At 46.2% G+C, this 18,180-nt stretch overlaps 1 protein-coding gene across 3 annotated transcripts in view; it reads left to right on the top strand.

Moving 5' to 3' along the window:
* kif26ab (kinesin family member 26Ab) overlaps nt 1–17,979 on the top strand; it is a 65,059-nt gene extending 47,080 nt beyond the window's left edge. For 2 of the 3 annotated variants that reach the window (XM_083998739.1, XM_083998741.1), the window contains 12 exons: nt 2,599–2,782; nt 5,796–6,008; nt 7,181–7,274; nt 7,885–8,147; nt 9,032–9,215; nt 9,956–10,115; nt 10,471–10,633; nt 11,445–14,706; nt 15,333–15,526; nt 16,454–16,477; nt 16,831–16,981; nt 17,085–17,979. In XM_083998739.1, the coding sequence (XP_083854865.1) occupies nt 2,599–2,782; nt 5,796–6,008; nt 7,181–7,274; nt 7,885–8,147; nt 9,032–9,215; nt 9,956–10,115; nt 10,471–10,633; nt 11,445–14,706; nt 15,333–15,526; nt 16,454–16,477; nt 16,831–16,981; nt 17,085–17,266 (5,074 nt within the window). In that variant the 3' untranslated portion in view covers nt 17,267–17,979. The remainder of the gene's footprint in view (nt 1–2,598; nt 2,783–5,795; nt 6,009–7,180; nt 7,275–7,884; nt 8,148–9,031; nt 9,216–9,955; nt 10,116–10,470; nt 10,634–11,444; nt 14,707–15,332; nt 15,527–16,453; nt 16,478–16,830; nt 16,982–17,084) is intronic. The other variant, XM_083998740.1, reaches the window with a different exon arrangement.
* Nucleotides 17,980–18,180: the final 201 nt, after the last annotated feature.

Here is an 18,180-nt window from a genome sequence, read left to right as displayed (position 1 = left end):
CAAGTAATGGAGAGCAGCAGTGCCAACACAGACATGAACCGCAAAGTTGAACTCTATCAGTTGTCTCTTTTTTGACTATGACCGTAAACTAGATAATGGATTGGAAAGAGCTGTAAGTACAACACCACTGCAGCATTCTTTCTTCTTCCTGGTGCATGTTTTTAAGTGAACCTCTGGTTTAGTTTGTAAAGAGCTCCACAGATCAGACACAGCATGTGAATATTTTGTGAAAACTTAAAAACTGACTCACATCAGAGCCCCCCCTACTTTTGCTACAGTAGATGCACCGCTCCTCCTCCTTTTGAGTATTTGCGAGCTGTGTAGGGAAACAGCTTCATTAGCATGGAGATGGGGAGTGAACAGGTGGACAAGCTGTTGTTGTTGAAGAAATCTGAGCCTCTCCTCGCTGCCTGTTTTCCATTGACTGATCATATAGTTGGGGAACGCAGCGACAGGAGGAAGGAGAAGGAGGGAGGGAGAGATAGTGACAAGCAATTAATTTCCCCGTGTACATGGGGTCGTGGTGAGGAGAAAAAAAGCGTGATATCATCCTTTTTTTCCCTCAGCCTCTACTGAAGAACACATGTGCACCAATCATCATTGTGCAGCATGAATACAATCTCAAGGTTACCAGCTCCAGCACTGACTTGTGCGCACTCTTCACTGGTCAATATAATTATATGAAATCAGCGCAGAGCTCTTACCTGCCTCTCTTTTTTCTTCCCTATATGGTGTCTTTTGTTGACTCCTGATGCCTGATTTATCTCTGTAGAGACAGGATGGGGGTGAGAGAGTGGGAGTGAGAGACACAGACAGAGACAGGGTGCATTTATCTTGAATGAATGTGCTGCGGATACCTCTCATAAATGCGCATACACACACACACACACACATAGTCGCACACAGCCACGTGTACTCTGGTGTAGTTTCCCCTTTCCTTCTCTCCATCTCACATTCATCTATTCCATCTCTCTTTTTTTCCCCCCCCGTCACATGATCCGTCTCGCATGCTATCACACATAGGCAGCTCCCTGGGGAGAACCTTCTCCTGTAGCCTCCTTGGATGCAATAATTATTCCATCAGCCGGCAGTGTGTTCCCTGATTGTGCTCTTGGGCTGTCGCTGCAGGGGGGCGTACAGTGGAGAGGGGACTGCTGAGGAGATGAAGGGTGGGGGTTGTCACTTTAGAAGAGGGGAGTGGAGGAGGGGGGGGGGTGCTGTGGTTTTGGCAGCGGCCCACCCAGTCCTGTCCGGAGGAGCCCGGTGCAGGTCTAATGAGCTCGGGCTGCTCACCATAGGACACACAGGGATCTGTTCTCCTCAGCACCCACTCTTTCACATGTTCTGCTTTTCTTTGACTTCTCCAAAAAATGCCCTTGCTCTGCAGAATTTTCATCTTTTAATCTCTCACTCCAATTTTCTTTCATGCCACTCTTTCCTTCATGTTGACAACCGCTTCTTTGTCTTGCCCTGCGTTTCTCTGAAATCCCACTGCTTGAGTAAAAACCATTTCAGTGCATTGAATTTCCTTGGGGTATTACTTTCCTCCCCTGACCTTGAATTTCCAGCTGAGGTACTTGTGTTAGCTGATCCAGGGCAATGCCATACCTGGAACCACTCTACGTCTGGCCAGATTCCCTTCAGGCCAGGCAGAGATATTGGTGCTGCCCTTTTAGTGGCAGGACTTTAGACAGATAGGAGAGAGCATGTGCCTGACTCAGTTGGCTCTCGGGTCAATCTGCGTCTCCTCGGTGCCGTGTCTGGGAGACACGAGGCCAGGGTGAGAGTGGATTTTAATTAGAGGACTGTCAAAAAGCTGGATTCAGTTACAACACCGGGTTCTGTTAGGTGCCAGCGCGACAGAACTGCTCAGACAGACATTTGTCTCTGAAGATACCGTTTAAGTAGAGGAGAGGAGAGGAGACCGCTGGGTTTATCTACCTTCATCTGAACTAATGATGCTGGTCAGCTCATCTAATGAATGATGTAAATGATCAAAACTCCAAACATGGTGTACAGGCTCCAGCTTTGACTTCAGTAATGGGTGAACATTAAAACCAGACATGATTTTGTTTGGGTATTTGCTTCCAGCTTTAGCAGCTTGTATGTGTGGTCCCTGACAGCCAAATAGTCTTTGTGAGTTTTTTTTTTTTTTTTTATCTCGTGGATTTGCAGTTTCTGTATAAAAAAAATAAAGGTGTGAGAGAGCTCAAGATGAAGTGGAGGGATGGAGCATTATCTTTCTTGGCAGGGGAGTATGAGTTGGGCCGCTGGGCGTTGGAAGTAAAGCATTTTTAGAGTGGAGAAAGGGTGGGAGTGGTGGCATAGTGTAGCTCTCCCACTGACTTTGTTTACTTTGGCAGACTAAAAGGAGCTGAGTGACCTTTTATGTTACCGTTTCTGTGTGTGATTTCTAAAGGCTTTGCAGCACACCCTGAAAAAATGTCACATTAGACTTTTAAAATCGATAAGCCTTTTGGTCAGGTGCGTCTCTGGAAGGGAGCATCACCTTAACAAGAAGTGATTTGTTTATGAACTTCCTATGGTCGCTTTCTAAGGTTAGCTTCAATCTGTTTCTTTTTTTTTTCTGTCTTTCAGGGCAGCTCAGAAGCTGAACCTGTCCTCCAAGCGGAAGAAGCACCAGCCCTCGCTGCTCCACCTACAGGAGCCCTCCATCTACCCCACCAACTTCAGCGGCATCCTGCAGGTCTCGCCGCCGCCCGCCCCGCCATGCCTGCTCCGAGCCGTGTCCAAAGTGAAAGAGAATCCAGGGATGGGAAAGGTAAGAGCAGACACACATGTACACAAAGACCTGTAGCGGAATACCCCCCCCCCACCCCTCCTCCTTAAAGTACAGTTAATGCAGATAACAGATACATACAGACTCTGCTATGTGTAAACCACCATAACCTCTGCCACACCCCCACACCCCCACACACACACACACACACACACACACACACACACACACACACACACACACACACACACACACACACACACACACGTACACATACAGATACAGATACAGACACAGACAGACCCTTATTTGAAAGGGAGAATGCAGAGTGGCGGCACGCTGGTCCAGAGGCAGCGTGCCGTCTGGTCCGGTCCATGCAGATGCAGCCAGATAAGCCTGTTGGAATGTCATGAATTCACTCAGTTTGTGAGACCAGCATTCCTCCCTTTGAACACAGAGTCAGTAAAAGCTATAATTCACAAATCTGCGGTCACGTTAACAGCGGGATTTCTAATTCCATTTTAGGTACCGTGTGCGCTGATGAAAGTCAGGCTGGCAGCAATAGGACAGTCATTAAACAAAGCTGTATAAACACATCCCTCTTCCTTTGTGGTTTATTGGGTATTGTTTGTCAGAGCTGGCGTCCTGTATTTATAAAGCAGAAGAAGTCCCCTAACAAGATTAGATCCCACCTGGATAGGAAGTGCTCGCTTTTGTTGCCAGGTATCCAGACGGTTGGAGATTTTGCCACATATTGTAAATCTCCCATTGACACGGAGACTTCGTAAAAAAAAAACCTGTGTTATTAACAAGCCTCCTCAAGCCCACACCTGAGTTATACTGTGCATCTGCGCAGCAACATTGGCAGGATTTTAAAGGAGAAATCAAGATTTATGATATCGCTCCAAGCCAATCGGGCCAGATATTCAGGTTTTCTTATTGTAAATCAAACACATCAGTCAGTTCTCTCACTTTCTCTCACCCAGGCTCTTGCCTGTGGAATTACATTTGCACATTTTCAGCAGCTTGCATGGTTTTGACTTTCCCCGTGTCTGTTTCATATTAATTCAAATCAGTCAATTCTACAAGACTTGATGGAAACAAGACTGTCTTGTTTCCATCAACCTGTATGTGGGTCACTTCCACTTCTCCACTTTTGACCTAGACGTGGCTCTTCGAGCAAAGACAGTTGAGTGGATGGAGGAATGCCAAGCCACACTAATGGATTTTGTGGGGGATCAAGGGACAGGGAAACAGGGGCCATTAGCACGGAGTCTGAGGTGTGAAAATACTGTAGCCAATCCTCTGTGGCCCCCAGTATCTGATCTCTGCCAACATAAATAAAACTGAGACATTAGCTCTCCTGGTAGCCTCTGTCTGGTAGACAGAGACCCAGCAGTCAAACGTGGAAGCCCAGTTTAAATGTCATAGCAAATGCAATTTACTCGACATATGCACACGTCAGTCAGGATAACTGCCCCCTGCGGAGTATAAAGAGAGTTTGCACTTGGCCTGAGGAATCCAGGATGAATTCATTCACTGAAAGAAAGGAATTTCCAGTGACATTGTTTCAGAGTGCTGGAGCCTGGATCTGCAGCAATATTTATATACTAGTCAGGGGAAGAATGGTCCTTTTGTGTGGGGGTGAGGACAGAAGAGAGTCCCAGGCTGAGCAAAACAGTCATCTGTCAAAAAGGGAAGGGAGTTAGCTGTATTTTAAGGGTTTTATTTCAATGCCTGAGAGGCATCATGGGTACTTTTTCAAGGGGCTTTGAAATGGTCCTGGATCGAGTTTCCTATCATATATACTGCAGGATATAGAGACTGTTCAGTTGATGTAATGCTAGTTGTAACACTAAACACTCAGGGAGTTGACAGGGACTCCAAAGACTGCTATACATATCCCCAGAGCCGTTTATGTCCCCTGTCAGTCACAGATATATTTCCACAGTGTCTCCACGGGAAAAAAAAGGTGGTGTATATCTGATCATCAGATTGTAAAGCAATATATAGTTGTCAGAATTTCAAAAGAAGGTGCTTGTAAATGGAGGTGTCATACCGCCGCTGACACGCACAGGCGCAGCCACACCCACACAAACCACACACAGTGATACTGTGCAGCCGGGCAGAGGCAGAGGCAGGAAATGCTGAAATTACTATTGTTCCTGCGAGGTGCCACCGTACACGGCTTACATACAGAATGACTTCACTTCTGTAACCACGGCAATAACATCAGACGTGAGTGGACTTGTCAGAGCTTCATATCAACACCTCTGGATAAACTACAGTATAAGCTGTCATCCTATTTAGTCTTCCATGTGGGCATCATGAACTGTACCATAACCTGTGGAATGAGTGAAGACTGTAAGCCCACTTTTATGAATGTCAGGCCCCCAGAATGCAACAGGGCGAGTCTCAAGCTCCTTAATGTGAAGCTGCCAGTTTTTCCGGGCAATAGAGGAGAAGGAGGAAGAGTGAGTAGGTGGGATAAGAAGGAGGGGGGCCATATGCTCCTGCACTCCCATGCTGGTGAGCGGCGGCCGGTCCAGAAAAACAACCCACTGGAGGGATAATCCCCCAGCGTGGAGCTTCACACACATTAATTTCCACCATTTTCTGCTATGACTTTCAATACCTACCTCTGCTACCTCTCACTGACATCGTTCAACATTATGTTGACCCGTTGAGTTCACCAGTCAATGTGAGACCGAAGTGTTGCCATGGTAACTCTCAGTGTCCATCAACTCTGACATAGTGGACGTGATGTTAATGCACAATGCCGAGCCGTGCTCTATGTGAGGATCCTAACCTATAATCAGAATACCTACAGAACATTTCTCCTCTTCCCTTTGTCAGTTCACTGTAAATAAAAGATGTTAGGATTAGATGTGATTTTTACTGTCTGTGCTAAACCTGAACAATGCAGTCTTACATCTCTCTGCTGGATCTGTCTGCACATTTTTCAGCACTGTTTTATTTCATGTTTTATACTATCTGACTTTCTCATCCACCTGCTTCCTCTTTTTTTTCCTCATTTCTTACTTTTTAAATTTAGGTGAAAGTCATGATGCGTATCTGTCCGTCGCTGGAGGCTGCAGACTCCTCGGAGTCTCAGTCTTTTTTGAAAGTGGACAGTAGGAAGAAGCAGCTGACCCTCTACGACCCCGCGTCCAGCCCGCACTCCAGTTCAGGACACAGGAGATCTGCGACTGTGGCAGTCCCAAAGATATTTGCCTTTGATGCTGTTTTTACCCAGGATGCCTCACAAGTAAGGAGCTGTTTTTATGACAACCTTGTGTTCTTATGTAGGCTACCTGTTTTTAACTGTGTGTCTTTGCTCTTTTCTGATTTTACTGTGAAGCCCTTTGTGAACCCCTTTTGTGAAAAGTGCTATACAGTAGATATAAACTTTACCTACTTACTGTGTGTATGTTTGTGGGGTTCAGCCTCTCAAGGGCAAAGGGACGTCTTCATGCTGGCAGGGTGTGGCCAGGGGCTTAAAGAAAAATGCCTGTCTTGGGTCAAAGGGCATTCATACCAGTGTGGGCCAAACAGCTGGGCCCTCTAAGTCCTCTGGGGAATGATTTGAATCCACTCCAGTTATATGTAACCTCTCCTTTCATAGAACAGCTATATCTAACCTCAGCCCTCTGCAGCACACAGCAGGCATACCCACTAAGATCAAAGACAGAGGTCAGATATATGTTTACTCCATGGTAACTTAGGAGAACACCAGTCCTGCTCTTTTCACAGCTTTAAACCAACAACACATTTTTTTAAAGGAATGCCCAGCTCAATGTCGGCCACTGCAAAACAAAACAAAACAAACTTGAGGTCAAATATTTGATGCATTTCCCCACGGTGCCATAAGCTCTAAATAGCTAGGAGGTTGTCATCACTGTGTGGGATGGTGTTTCCATAGTGGTGAGAGCCTCAGATCTTCTACCGTACCACCTACTTTGAGTCAGTATTGTCCCTAAGTAATCTGTTGATAGCTGAGGCCTAGACGTTGCTGCTGCAGCGCTGAGGCCAAGCTGCTAGATTGTGCCGCTGGGACGGCACTGCTGGTGGCTAACGGTAACAGCAAGCTGTTCTGCTGTTAGAGGCCTTGTTTGCTATGTGATGTATGGGGAAGGGCCTCTGCTTCAGAAGCCTTGCCCCAGAGGACCCATGCTGAAACAGATTGCAAAAAAATGAGCCACACGTTGCAGCACACACGAACACCAACACGGACGCACAAACGCACACAATCCCAAGTGATACAGAAATGCTGAAATCATTAATGTGATTTGGTGTCATCAAATGCCACATAACTGTTTGGTTTATATGTTATCAGTTCAGATTTATTGGTTTTGTTTATGCCTGTTTTACAGTATTTCTTGGAGGTGGGTGAATTGTAAATTGACTGTGAGAGCGGCTGTCTCTGTGTGTTTTTCACAGGCGGAGGTGTGCTCAGGGACAGTAGCCGAGGTCATCCAGTCTGTGGTGAATGGTGCAGACGGCTGCATCTTCTGCTTTGGCCAAGTCAGGCTCGGTAAGCTCCTCCACTGGCAAGAGATTAGACATGAGTCTTTGTTAGCTAAAGAAAACTCTCATTGCTCTTTGTTAGCTACACTTGATGTCCACAATTGGCTTAGCGGTGCACTGGGGTGAGTCAAGGAATGGGAGATTGGAGGAAAGGAACGGGTAGTGAATCTGGGGTGAGGGGGGTTGAGGGGTAAAGTGCTGCATCCATGCTTTAGGGCTCAGTCTGTAATTAAAATCTTAGTAATTGGCCTGGCCAGTGCTCTTAGGCTGAAGGGCCTGCTCTCCTCATGCCGCTGTTATAATTCACCTCAGAATCACTGCTTCTGGAATAGCTCCTTGGATTAGTGTTTGATTTTTATTTGACATGTAGTGGATATTACCTCCGAAGCCTCACTTCAGCCTTTATTAATTTTTTTCATCAGCACTTGTTTAACACAATAACCCTCAGAAAATATCCACTCTCGGTGTCTAGTTCTTTGTCACCTTTCTGCCCAGTCCCGGCAGCTTGATTAAAGAAATAATTTTAGTTTTGAACATATAGTGAGCCAGTGGCTTCCAGACACAAGGCAATATTTCCATTTTCCATCCCCCTCTCTCTCTCTTTCACATATCCTCAGGCAAGACATACACCATGATTGGCAAAGACAGCTCCACTCAGAGCCTAGGCATTGTGCCCTGTGCCATTTCCTGGCTCTTCAAGCTCATCAATGAGCGCAAGGAGAAGATGGGCACGCGCTTCTCTGTCCGAGTGTCTGCGGTGGAAATCTTTGGGAAAGACGAGGAGCTGAAAGACCTGCTGTCTGAGGTGTCAACAGGCAGCCTGCAGGAAGGCCAGTCCCCGGGTATCCACCTGAGAGAGGATCCCATCTGTGGCACTCAGGTTAGACGCATTCCAGCTCTTTCTCTTTGTTCACTGATCCCTTTATTCTCCCTGCAGGTTATAAAGTATTAGTCTGTCTCGGTATTGATCTTTGTCTGTATATGATCTACCTCTTCCTCTACCGAATGTGTTTGACTTTTTCTTGTGAGTGCATGTGTGTGTGTGTGTTTTTATCTCCCAGGACTTTCTAGTCAGTCTCCCTCTATCCTATCTGCCTCTGAAATCCTTGCTTTATATTTCCACCCAACCCATCTGTGGTATTGATGGCTTTCTTCTTACCTTTGTATTGACTCTCCTGTCAGCATCCATCAGCATCTATTACGCGTGTGTTAGTGCAGGCCCTCTACAGCACAATAGAAGTATTATTGGGGGATGGTGGAGGACCGTAGGTTTGAAGGCACTCACAGGTGTTGCTGTCAGATGTTGTTTTTTGGGGGGGATCTGTATGGACTCTGACTTCAAAGGCAGTGCAGTTCTGTGAGGCTCCTTCATGCTCTTCCTCTCAGAAGCCATGCGTGGGCTCCCTTCATGATGCCCCCCGCCTTCTCTCTCTCTTCTACCGCCTCCTATCCCCTCCTCTCTTTCTGTATCCCACCAGCACCATCATCACATCCATGGCAAGGGAAGTGCCCCTGCCTCCTGCTCCACCATTACCTCTCCTAATCCCCCTCCCTATGAGTGCATATCTGCTGTTTTAATTGCCCCCGAGACCAAATCTAATGTGCAAGAAATGTGCTGGGGTCCAATTAACTGGCTCCCCTCTCTTTCTCTTTCCTCTCCTCCCCGGTATCCTTTTCACATCTGCCCTCGTTCTTTAAGACCTATGTGGTCTCCTTCGTTCACCCTAACCCTGCTCTCTCTCTCTCTTTCTCCCCCTCCTGCAGCTTCAGAATCAGAGTGAGCTTCGGGCGCCGACAGCTGAGAAAGCCGCCTTCTTCCTGGACGCAGCCATCGCCGCACGCAGCACCAGCAAACCTAATGCAGATGAGGAAGACCGGCGCAACTCACACATGCTGTTCACACTGCATATTTACCAATACCGCATGGAGAAGAGTGGCAAGGGAGGAAGTTAGTACTGATCCATTACTACATCTCCAACTCTATCGTGGTGAACCGACAAGTTGCCACCACACATTTTTGCGCCTCTCTTTATAATTATATCTATGCAAAGACGACCTGTCTTTCACACTGAATAACCACAAGATGGTTTTGTTAGAATTAGATAGATGGCAGAAATTTGCACCATAAGTTTGAATGAAGCATCAACTTGGCTAATCTTTATGGATGAATTGGTTCTGGCCTCCACAAGACAGAAATTATTTTGTGTGCAAGTTTTATACTTTGGTCAAGAGTGAATTCATTTTTGAAGCCTCACTGACAAGAGTTTAATGTTTTGCCGCTGCTGGAGCAATTACATCAATCACCCACATAACAATATGTAACCCTGTGATTTTTTGCGGTGACAGCCAAATCGCTCCAGCTGCATTTTAAATCATTAGGAGGGCACCGCATATGTGTTTCTGATTGTCAGCGGATTCTTTCGTTTTAATGTGTATAACCAGTGGAGCCCTCTTTGTTGCTATGAGTTACGCATCTGGAGGGAGTTTGACAGTCTGGTTTCAATTTGAATCATTTCAGCGTGGGAATCTTAATTATGAATAAATCAAACTGCGTTGACAGCCACCAGTCTAGTCTGGTCTGAGCTGTGCCACTCCTGCCATCATGGCAGTGTGTGTGCAAAGAGCTGACTTGGGATAGGGAGTGTCTGCTCTTTGCTCACCTGGCTCTTCTTCATGTCGTTGGCACAGTGTCAGGCGGACGGAGCAGGCTGCACCTCATCGACCTGGGAAGCTGTGAAAAGGTGCTGAGTAAAAGCAGAGATGGAGGGGGAGGCATGTGTCTATCGCTAAACGCACTGGGAAATGTCATCATGGCTTTGGCAAATGGAGCGAAACATGTACCTTACAGGTAAGAAAACCACCATTAGTTTTACAGTCTCTTTTACTGTGTTTCAGCTCCTGTGAACTATAAGTAATTGTTTCAGGCAAGTAGCTGCATGTGTCGTGTCAGCCCTTTCAGGTTTGCTGTGTGACATTTTTTTTAGTGTTGTTTAGTTAAACTCATATAAAAACTTTCACTGGTGTTGCACAAGATTATGTTGTGGTTGTTCAGGTATGAAGAGATTAATGACTTGTCACTGGAGAGTATTTCTGAGCCGAGAGAATTCAAAATGGCTCCTCCTGGAATCCAGTCAGCTACCTTCATTGTCATTATGAAATATTACTGTGCTGTTTGCTAACAGCAATGTAAATGCATCCTGTAGGGACAGCAAACTGACTATGTTGTTGAGGGAGTCCCTTGGCAACATCAACTGCAGAACCACCATGATCGCCCACATCTCTGATTCCCCCGCCAACTACGCTGACTCACTCACCACTATCCAGCTGGCCTCCCGCATCCACCGCATGAGGAAGAAGAAGTCTAAGGTATATGCTGGTGTAGCAATTAATACTGATAAATTTGGATAAACATATGCAGTAATTAACTGGTAAACAAGTGAATGAAATACTAATACAGGGATAAGGATTCCTGCATTAACTGTGCTCTATTCTGTGTTGTTTATTGTTTTTAAATGATAAATGCAGTGTAATTGTTGTTTAACATCATTTTAAGGTGTTGCTATTATAGCAATTACATTCCTAATCTGCTTGTGCAATTTAGATTATATTCATCATGTTTCGTGCTGCAACTTCAGTCCCTAAATTTTTCTTCCTCCTGTAATTTTGGAGCTGTTAACCAAATTAATGTGTGTCTGCCTCTGCAAATGAAGGATTATTAGTGCGGTAACTCCGAGCTAGTATTTCCTCAGCTCCCAACACATTATCATGTAATCAATACTACTGCCTAAGGAAGTGCGTAATGCATACCCTCGGATTAGGGAAATATATGCTCCAGATAATTAGGTGGAATGGCAGCATGTATTTATTTGGTATTGGACCCAGGCATGATTACAATGCAGTCCACATATAGCCATTCATATTATTGACATTAATTTCTGTGTGATTATTGATGTGCACTTTTAACCTTTAGATAAATATCGACTGGTAATTTCATGCTCCTACAATTTATTTCACAATGATAGTGCTAATAAATGAATGGACTATAAATTATAAGCGTTAAAATAGCTTTGTAAAATGACGGGATTGTTACATTAATATTTTAAGGAGATATAATCACATTACTGTCATCACTTAATGAGATCGTGAGACTAATGTCTTCTTTAATTCTATCTTGCAGTACGCATCCAGCTCATCTGGAGGGGAGAGCTCCTGTGAGGAAGGGAGGATTCGCCGGCCACCACACCTCAGGCCCTTCCATCCTCGGACAGTGGCCCTGGACCCAGAGCTGCCCTCTCTGCTCAGTGACCCAGACTACTCCTCCAGTAGTGAACAGTCCTGTGACACTGTCATTTACGTTGGCCCCGGGGGAACTGCAATCTCAGACAGGGAACTTAGTGACAACGAAGGCCCACCTGCCTTTGTCCCAATCATCCCCTCCCTGAACAGGAAGAGGTCTACAAGAGATGGCCCTCTGGACAGAGATCAGTTCTTTAAATGCAACACATTTGCAGAGCTGCAGGAGAGGCTGGAGTGTATAGACGGTAGTGAAGAACCCACTGCCTTTGTTGGAGAAGGCAAGCGAAGCCAGGCGAGCCCCAAGACTGACAAATCTATGGAGAGCCAAGGCTCTGTTTCACCAAAGACCGTAGCAAACGTTTCTCACAACCAAGAGGGCACCTCACCCAAACAGTCTCCTAAATCTGTCCCCACACAACCATCTTGCAGTCCAAACAGTAAATCTAAACTGGATACTGCCACAAGTCAAGGCATAGCTGCAGAAAATGCACCACCAGAGAATGTCCAAATTGTATGCAGGACTAGTGCGGATGGGGAGAAGGCCTTGGTTTCTGAAAGCTGGGTTAATACAAACAAACAAGCTACGGCTGCAACATCAAACTCTGAGCCTGTGGTGAGGGAGAAGGTCTACTTCAACAAGAAAGCCTTGCCAAAGCCGGCCCCACCTCCCTCACAACAGAGAGAAAATACAGATAATGAAGAAAGATCCAGCACCAGGATGCCACCAGTGGGAATGAGCCACCAGGCTGTGAAGAGGAGGGATCTCTGCACGTCCCCTCTGCTCCGAGGCCCAGTGGAGGTGTGTCAGGTGCGCTCCAACCTGAGGGAGAGGTGTCTGGATCGGGACATCCTTAGAGCCACTGTCACCTTGCAGCAGCCCGTGGAGCTGAATGGGGAGGATGAGCTGGTGTTCACTGTGGTGGAGGAGCTGTCGATAGGCAGCATTGTAGATCAGGGTCGGCCATCCAGCATCATCAGCTTCAACAGTGACTGCTCCCTTCAGGCGCTGGCCTCGGGTTCCCGACCCGTCAGCATCATCAGCAGCATCAATGATGAATTTGACGCCTACACGTCGGCTGTGGGAGGATCTGAGGTGAACATTGCAGTGGTCACGCCCCTCCAGGAGGGAGCGTGTATGGACAGCAGGGGTTCGTCTATCAGCTCTTGGCTTAGCGAGGTCAGTGTCTGCACCTTGGAGAGTGAAGGAGCTCATTCTACAGACGTCTTTCTTCCTCAGGCTAAACACATGGGACCAGAGGCCACTTTTTACTTTGACTCACTGGACATGTTCCACTGTGTATCTTCTCCTAGAGATGCCAAGAACTCCCTCAACGACAGTGGATTTAGTTTTTCCGAACTAGACAGCGATAGTGCTGCCTCAAGTAAACTATCCTTGACAAAGTGCCCGCCATCTCCAGAATCAGCCAAAGGCTCCCTCAGATTCGCCTCTAAAATAACTAAAGCTCACTCACTTAGTTCCTCCCAACTCCCACAGGGCCCCTCCATCGTTCACTCCAGTCTTCCCAGGAAGATTAAACCTACCTCATCCATCTCTCACAGTAGTAGCAGTAGCAGCAGCAGCAGCAGCAGAGAGCCACCAAGGCAAGAGGGAAAGCAGGAGGATCCTTGGCAGCGCAGTGACAACCACTCAGAACCTCAGTTTTCTGACTCCAGCAGCACCAGCAGATTTCTCAGAAATCCTCCCAGTGGCATACCTTCCAGCAAAACCCCCAACAACAGCAACAGTGTACCTCGCCCACCCAAGGTGCAGGGGTCTACCTCATCCCAGAGGGTGGTCGACGGCTGCGAGAAGTCAGCCAGTAAGAATCCACCCAGCAAAATGCCTCAACTGAGACGAGGTGCCACCACCCTGGGAACAGTGCCCGTCATTCATTCCTCCACAGAATACAAAGGAGCCCAAGATATAATTGCATCTACCACAAGCCTTAAGTTCTCCTCTCTGGGGAAAAACAGCAAGGCTAACTCACAGAAAGCTAGTAATCTGCCTAGACCTGGTTGCATCTCGCCTCCTCCTCCTCCAGTGAGAAAATCCAGTCTTGATCATAAGACTAAGACCCTGCTACCCCAAAGTGCCTTAAAGTCACAGTATGGGGAGACAGGAAGGGCTTCGGGAGCAAGGGCAGCTGTATCAGAGGATGAGCTTGAGGTACGTCACCGAGCAGACTCGACCAGTTTCAAAACCTCCAGTCTCACGTCCAAACTTACCTCTAGTCTAAAGGCCAGAGGTCAAAGAGGAGAGGCTGGGCAGCATTACGGCAGTCAAATGTCACTGGAAAGGTGTGAGAGCCTGTCCTTATCGGGCTCCAGAACTGCACTCAGTCGAGAGAACAGTGGAGCAAGTTTAGGGAGCAGTGGTAGCAAATCCAGCAGGTCAATTCCCAGATTAGGCGTTCCTAATTCATCTAGCTCTCCTATAGCTACCTGCCCGTCATCCCCAAGTGGAGGAAATATTAGCAAACCTGGTCAGGTAAAGGCGTCTGTGAATCCCAGAACATTAGGAACAGTCAATGGGAGCAAAGCACGCTCACTGTCAGCAAACAATTCAAAAGGCCTGAGCTCCTCCACCAAATCTTTGGCTTCCCCTGTGACCAGAAATACCAACGCCAACCTCCCTCCATCAGGACGGACGTCAGCTCCTCGGACCGCCGCTGCTGTTAGCAGTAAACCCGGGCGAGGAACGATAATGGGCACAAAGCAGGCCATGAGGGCCGCAAACAGCCGCGTGAGCGAACTGGCAACGGGCAACATTTCAGGCAAACACATGAGAGGTTCAGGAGATTCAGACAGCGGGAATGACAGCGGGGTGAATGTGAGTGATGACAAATCTCCCATCGCCATGCTGCCCTCTCCGTACAGCAAAATCACAGCACCCAGGCGGCCGCAACGCTACAGCAGCGGCCATGGCAGCGACAACAGCAGCGTGTTGAGTGGGGAGCTTCCTCCAGCTATGGGCCGCACAGCTCTGTTTTACCACAGCGGTGGCAGCAGCGGATATGAAAGCATGATCCGTGACAGCGAAGCCACAGGCAGCGCATCCTCTGCCCACGACTCCATGAGCGAGAGCGGCATGTCGACTACAGGCAGAACGAGGAGCTCCAAGTATCCCAAGAAGAGAACAAATGGTGAGAAAGTAATTTTGATTGGACGGTTTTACATATAGCAGTGCAGGTATAGGTCTAATGATGAATATATCACACTGGTAATAGTAATAGTAATGCGATAGCACAGTCAGACAGTCCTTTCTCGTGGAAGTACACGATTGAAATAACTTCGGAAATGAATGATCTCTCCCAGGAAATTATCCATGCAGGGGTTCCCAATGAATCCATTCTTATTACCTTCACAAATTGGTGTTTCATTTGATTTTATGTCCTCCTGAATCAGCACCATGCATTATACATACACGTATGGAAAAATAATAATGAATGTTCGAAGCAACACGGCTTCACACTGTGTGCCGATCAACTAAGATGGATTGAGAATGAGCGGTAGTGACCTGCTTCAGGTTTTTGCAGTCTTGTATATTTAACCATTTGAATTCACAAGGGTGAGACCATGGCTGTGGATGTACAGAATAGTAACTCAGGACACCCTTATAAATATGCGATCACCACATCTTGGCTGGCCTGCGTAAAGCCTTGCATCACTTTACATCTCAGAGTGAGACTCATACATATTTACTCACAGAGTCTAGCAAATACTTTTATTGTATGTCATCACTGTAACCGGTACCTCTCCGGCTTTGTAGGCTTCCAGAGAAGACGTCTGATCCCGGCACCGCTGCCAGACACCTCTTCCCTGGGGAAGAAGGCGAGTACGGCAGGTCAGTGGGTGGACTTGCCTCCTATGTCTGGACCGCTGAAGGAGCCCTTTGAGATCAAGGTGTACGAGATCGATGATGTGGAACGGCTCCAGAGGCGGCGTCAGGAGGAAACCACAGAGGTGAGTGGAGGGTCACTTTGTTGGACATGGTGGTTTGTTTTGCTGGACTCGTTTTTGATAATACAACGTCTGGGTCGAGGTCTTGTCAATCCTACTTGCTAATAATATTTGGCATGTGCGACAGTGATGCCATACATTCTCAAGATGTGCCACATTGACTTATGTTGTGGGAATGTCTTGGCTCACTTCTTCCCAGTTTCTTTTTAAAGAACAAGACAGGAATAATATGTCTCAGACGTCTGACCTTCAATAAGCTCAGTGGCAAATCCCGGAGTTTAAATGTCTGTGCCTAGATTCCCAGAGCCTGGTATTTTGGCAGCTCTCCTCAGGAATGTCAAGAGTTCAGGAGGCAATTACTGGCGAGGGCTAATTGGTTTAGATATGAGTGATGACTCATCTTACTGCTGACGATAGAGGTGGTGATGTAGGGTCTGAGAAAGAACGGGAAAGAAGACGTAATGAAAAGACTGGTCAAAGAGTGTGTGATGTATGCAGCGGTGCCCAACACCATCCCAAATCAGCTCAGCGCTCGCACTCATCACTGGCTGCCTGATCGCTTTTTATAGCCGGCTCCTCTCCTGTGGATCATTAACTGCTCCCACAAGTTCAGCGCAGACAGACAGGGATTTGTGAAGAGAAGATACTAAATCAGTTAGATAGTCTTTTGATTTACTTTCAATTATTAAAGGAAAAAAAGCTTTGTAATTTCTCTCTCCCAACTATTGCTGTCTGAATGACAAGAAATGAATTGCTTTTCCATGACTTTCCCTCACTATTTCAAAAGTACCACTGGGATTTTGTGCATGTGCATCAATATCCTGTGTATGTGGTGTATTTACATATTGTGTGCTGACTGAGATTATATGATGTTCAGATAATAATCTGTCTTGTTCAGCATACTAACTTTTTTTTTTATCTTGTCTTCAGCAACCATTCCAGGATGTTGACAAGGTAAGTTAATTCTTCATAGTGAATGAGCTTTAATTATGTGAGTGGCACAAACTATATCCACAATAGCTGCATGACTACAACAATGACAATGGAGAAAACTTATTTCATTTCATTAAAAACCTGGAAGATTCAGGAAGATTTACATATTTGCAGTTAAACCCAACCCTTTTAGACTTTTTTTTTTTAATTACTTATTTATATACGTTTTTTTCTGGCTTCTTTCGTATTATTTTGAATGTAATGTACAGTAAGAATGCACTCTTTGGGACCAGGCTAATAAAACATTAGATAGCATTGATGCATTAATGTGCAAGAACTTTTTTGACTTTTATATTCTCCCCTTGTTCTCTCAGGGCCTGCTGTATTTTAACAGTAAGCTGAAACTGCTGGAGAGAAGGCAACAGCAAGTGAGAGAACTGAGAGCAAAGCACGAGGTGTTGATGGAGGAGCTGGAAGATACCAAGACCCGGTTGATGATGGACCCCAGCAAGTGGATGGGAGAGTGTAAGTAACTACAGAAATGTTGTAAATGTAAAGCTGTGAATGTAAGATCCAAGATCTTTGGAGACAAACCATTTAACCAAACGTTAATTTTCCTTTACAACAGTTGAGGTGGACCAGAATTTGGATAAAGAGTCTCCGGAGTACCTAGAGGCCTTGGCACAGGCCACAGAGGAGCTGGAGTTCTGTGTCAACCTATGCAAGTCCCGTGTCATGATGGTTACCTGCTTTGACATCAGCATGCCGACATCTGGCACCCAGGAGGGACTGCGTGAAGTTGAAGTCTGAGGACAAAAGAAAGTTGAGGTGGAGAAATGAGGAAGTGAAAAGAAGAAGGATGAGGAAATGTAGCAGCCAGTTTATAGTTATCACTGGAATGAAGAACAACCAGAGACAGAGACGAGAAGGAAGTGAATCTGCATGAAAACAGAGGAGATCTTACCCACCTAACTACAGTGCCTCGTTGTCCAGGACATGGTTTTATTGACAGAGAAATGAAACGTGAGCACAAATGTTGTTGCCCAAAAGGCAAGACAGCGGACATCACCTACTCAAGAGTCAACAACACCTGGAAGTGCCTTTTTTATTGTTTTGTTTTGAGTCATTATTTTTCATATGGTGCAGGTATCTTAAGCATACCCAAGCAAACCCTGAACATATTGCTTTTATGAAAAATATTTTATATTGCATTGTATAGTGTATTTATATGATTATGTGGTGTGTACAAATATCCTTTTAAGGGAAAAAATAAAGACTAAAAAAGAAAAAGCAATAAGCTAATGTTATTGCGCTCCCAGACTTTGCCTTTTCTCTTGTTTCAAACCTCAGTCAGCATTTTATCCATGTTCATTCAGCCTCTTGCGCCTTATGTTAACTCTCTGGTTCTGTAGTTTTCTAGATTTTCAAACTGGACTGTGTTATCTCATCAAGGACTGTGTTTGCTGTTGTCACTCATTGGCTGCCAGCTGGCCTATGGGAGCTCGCAGGGCTGAGTGAACGTTTTCTCCCTCCAGTTGCCTTGATCAGAATGGGTCTCAGTGGATGCACTTAGGTAGAGCAGCAGTTACGTTGGGGGACGAAAGGCTCATTCAAGCTGTGCGTGCCCATGTTTATCTCACTGACAATGAGAGATTAAGCCAAAACATATCAATCAAAGGGCCACTGTGATGCATAGTGTGCGATTATTCTTGATTCAGACATTC

This window comes from Trachurus trachurus (assembly GCF_905171665.1).
Source record: "Trachurus trachurus genome assembly, chromosome: 22".
Taxonomy (NCBI): Eukaryota; Metazoa; Chordata; class Actinopteri; order Carangiformes; family Carangidae; genus Trachurus; species Trachurus trachurus.
This window is presented reverse-complemented; position numbering and strand designations above follow the sequence as displayed.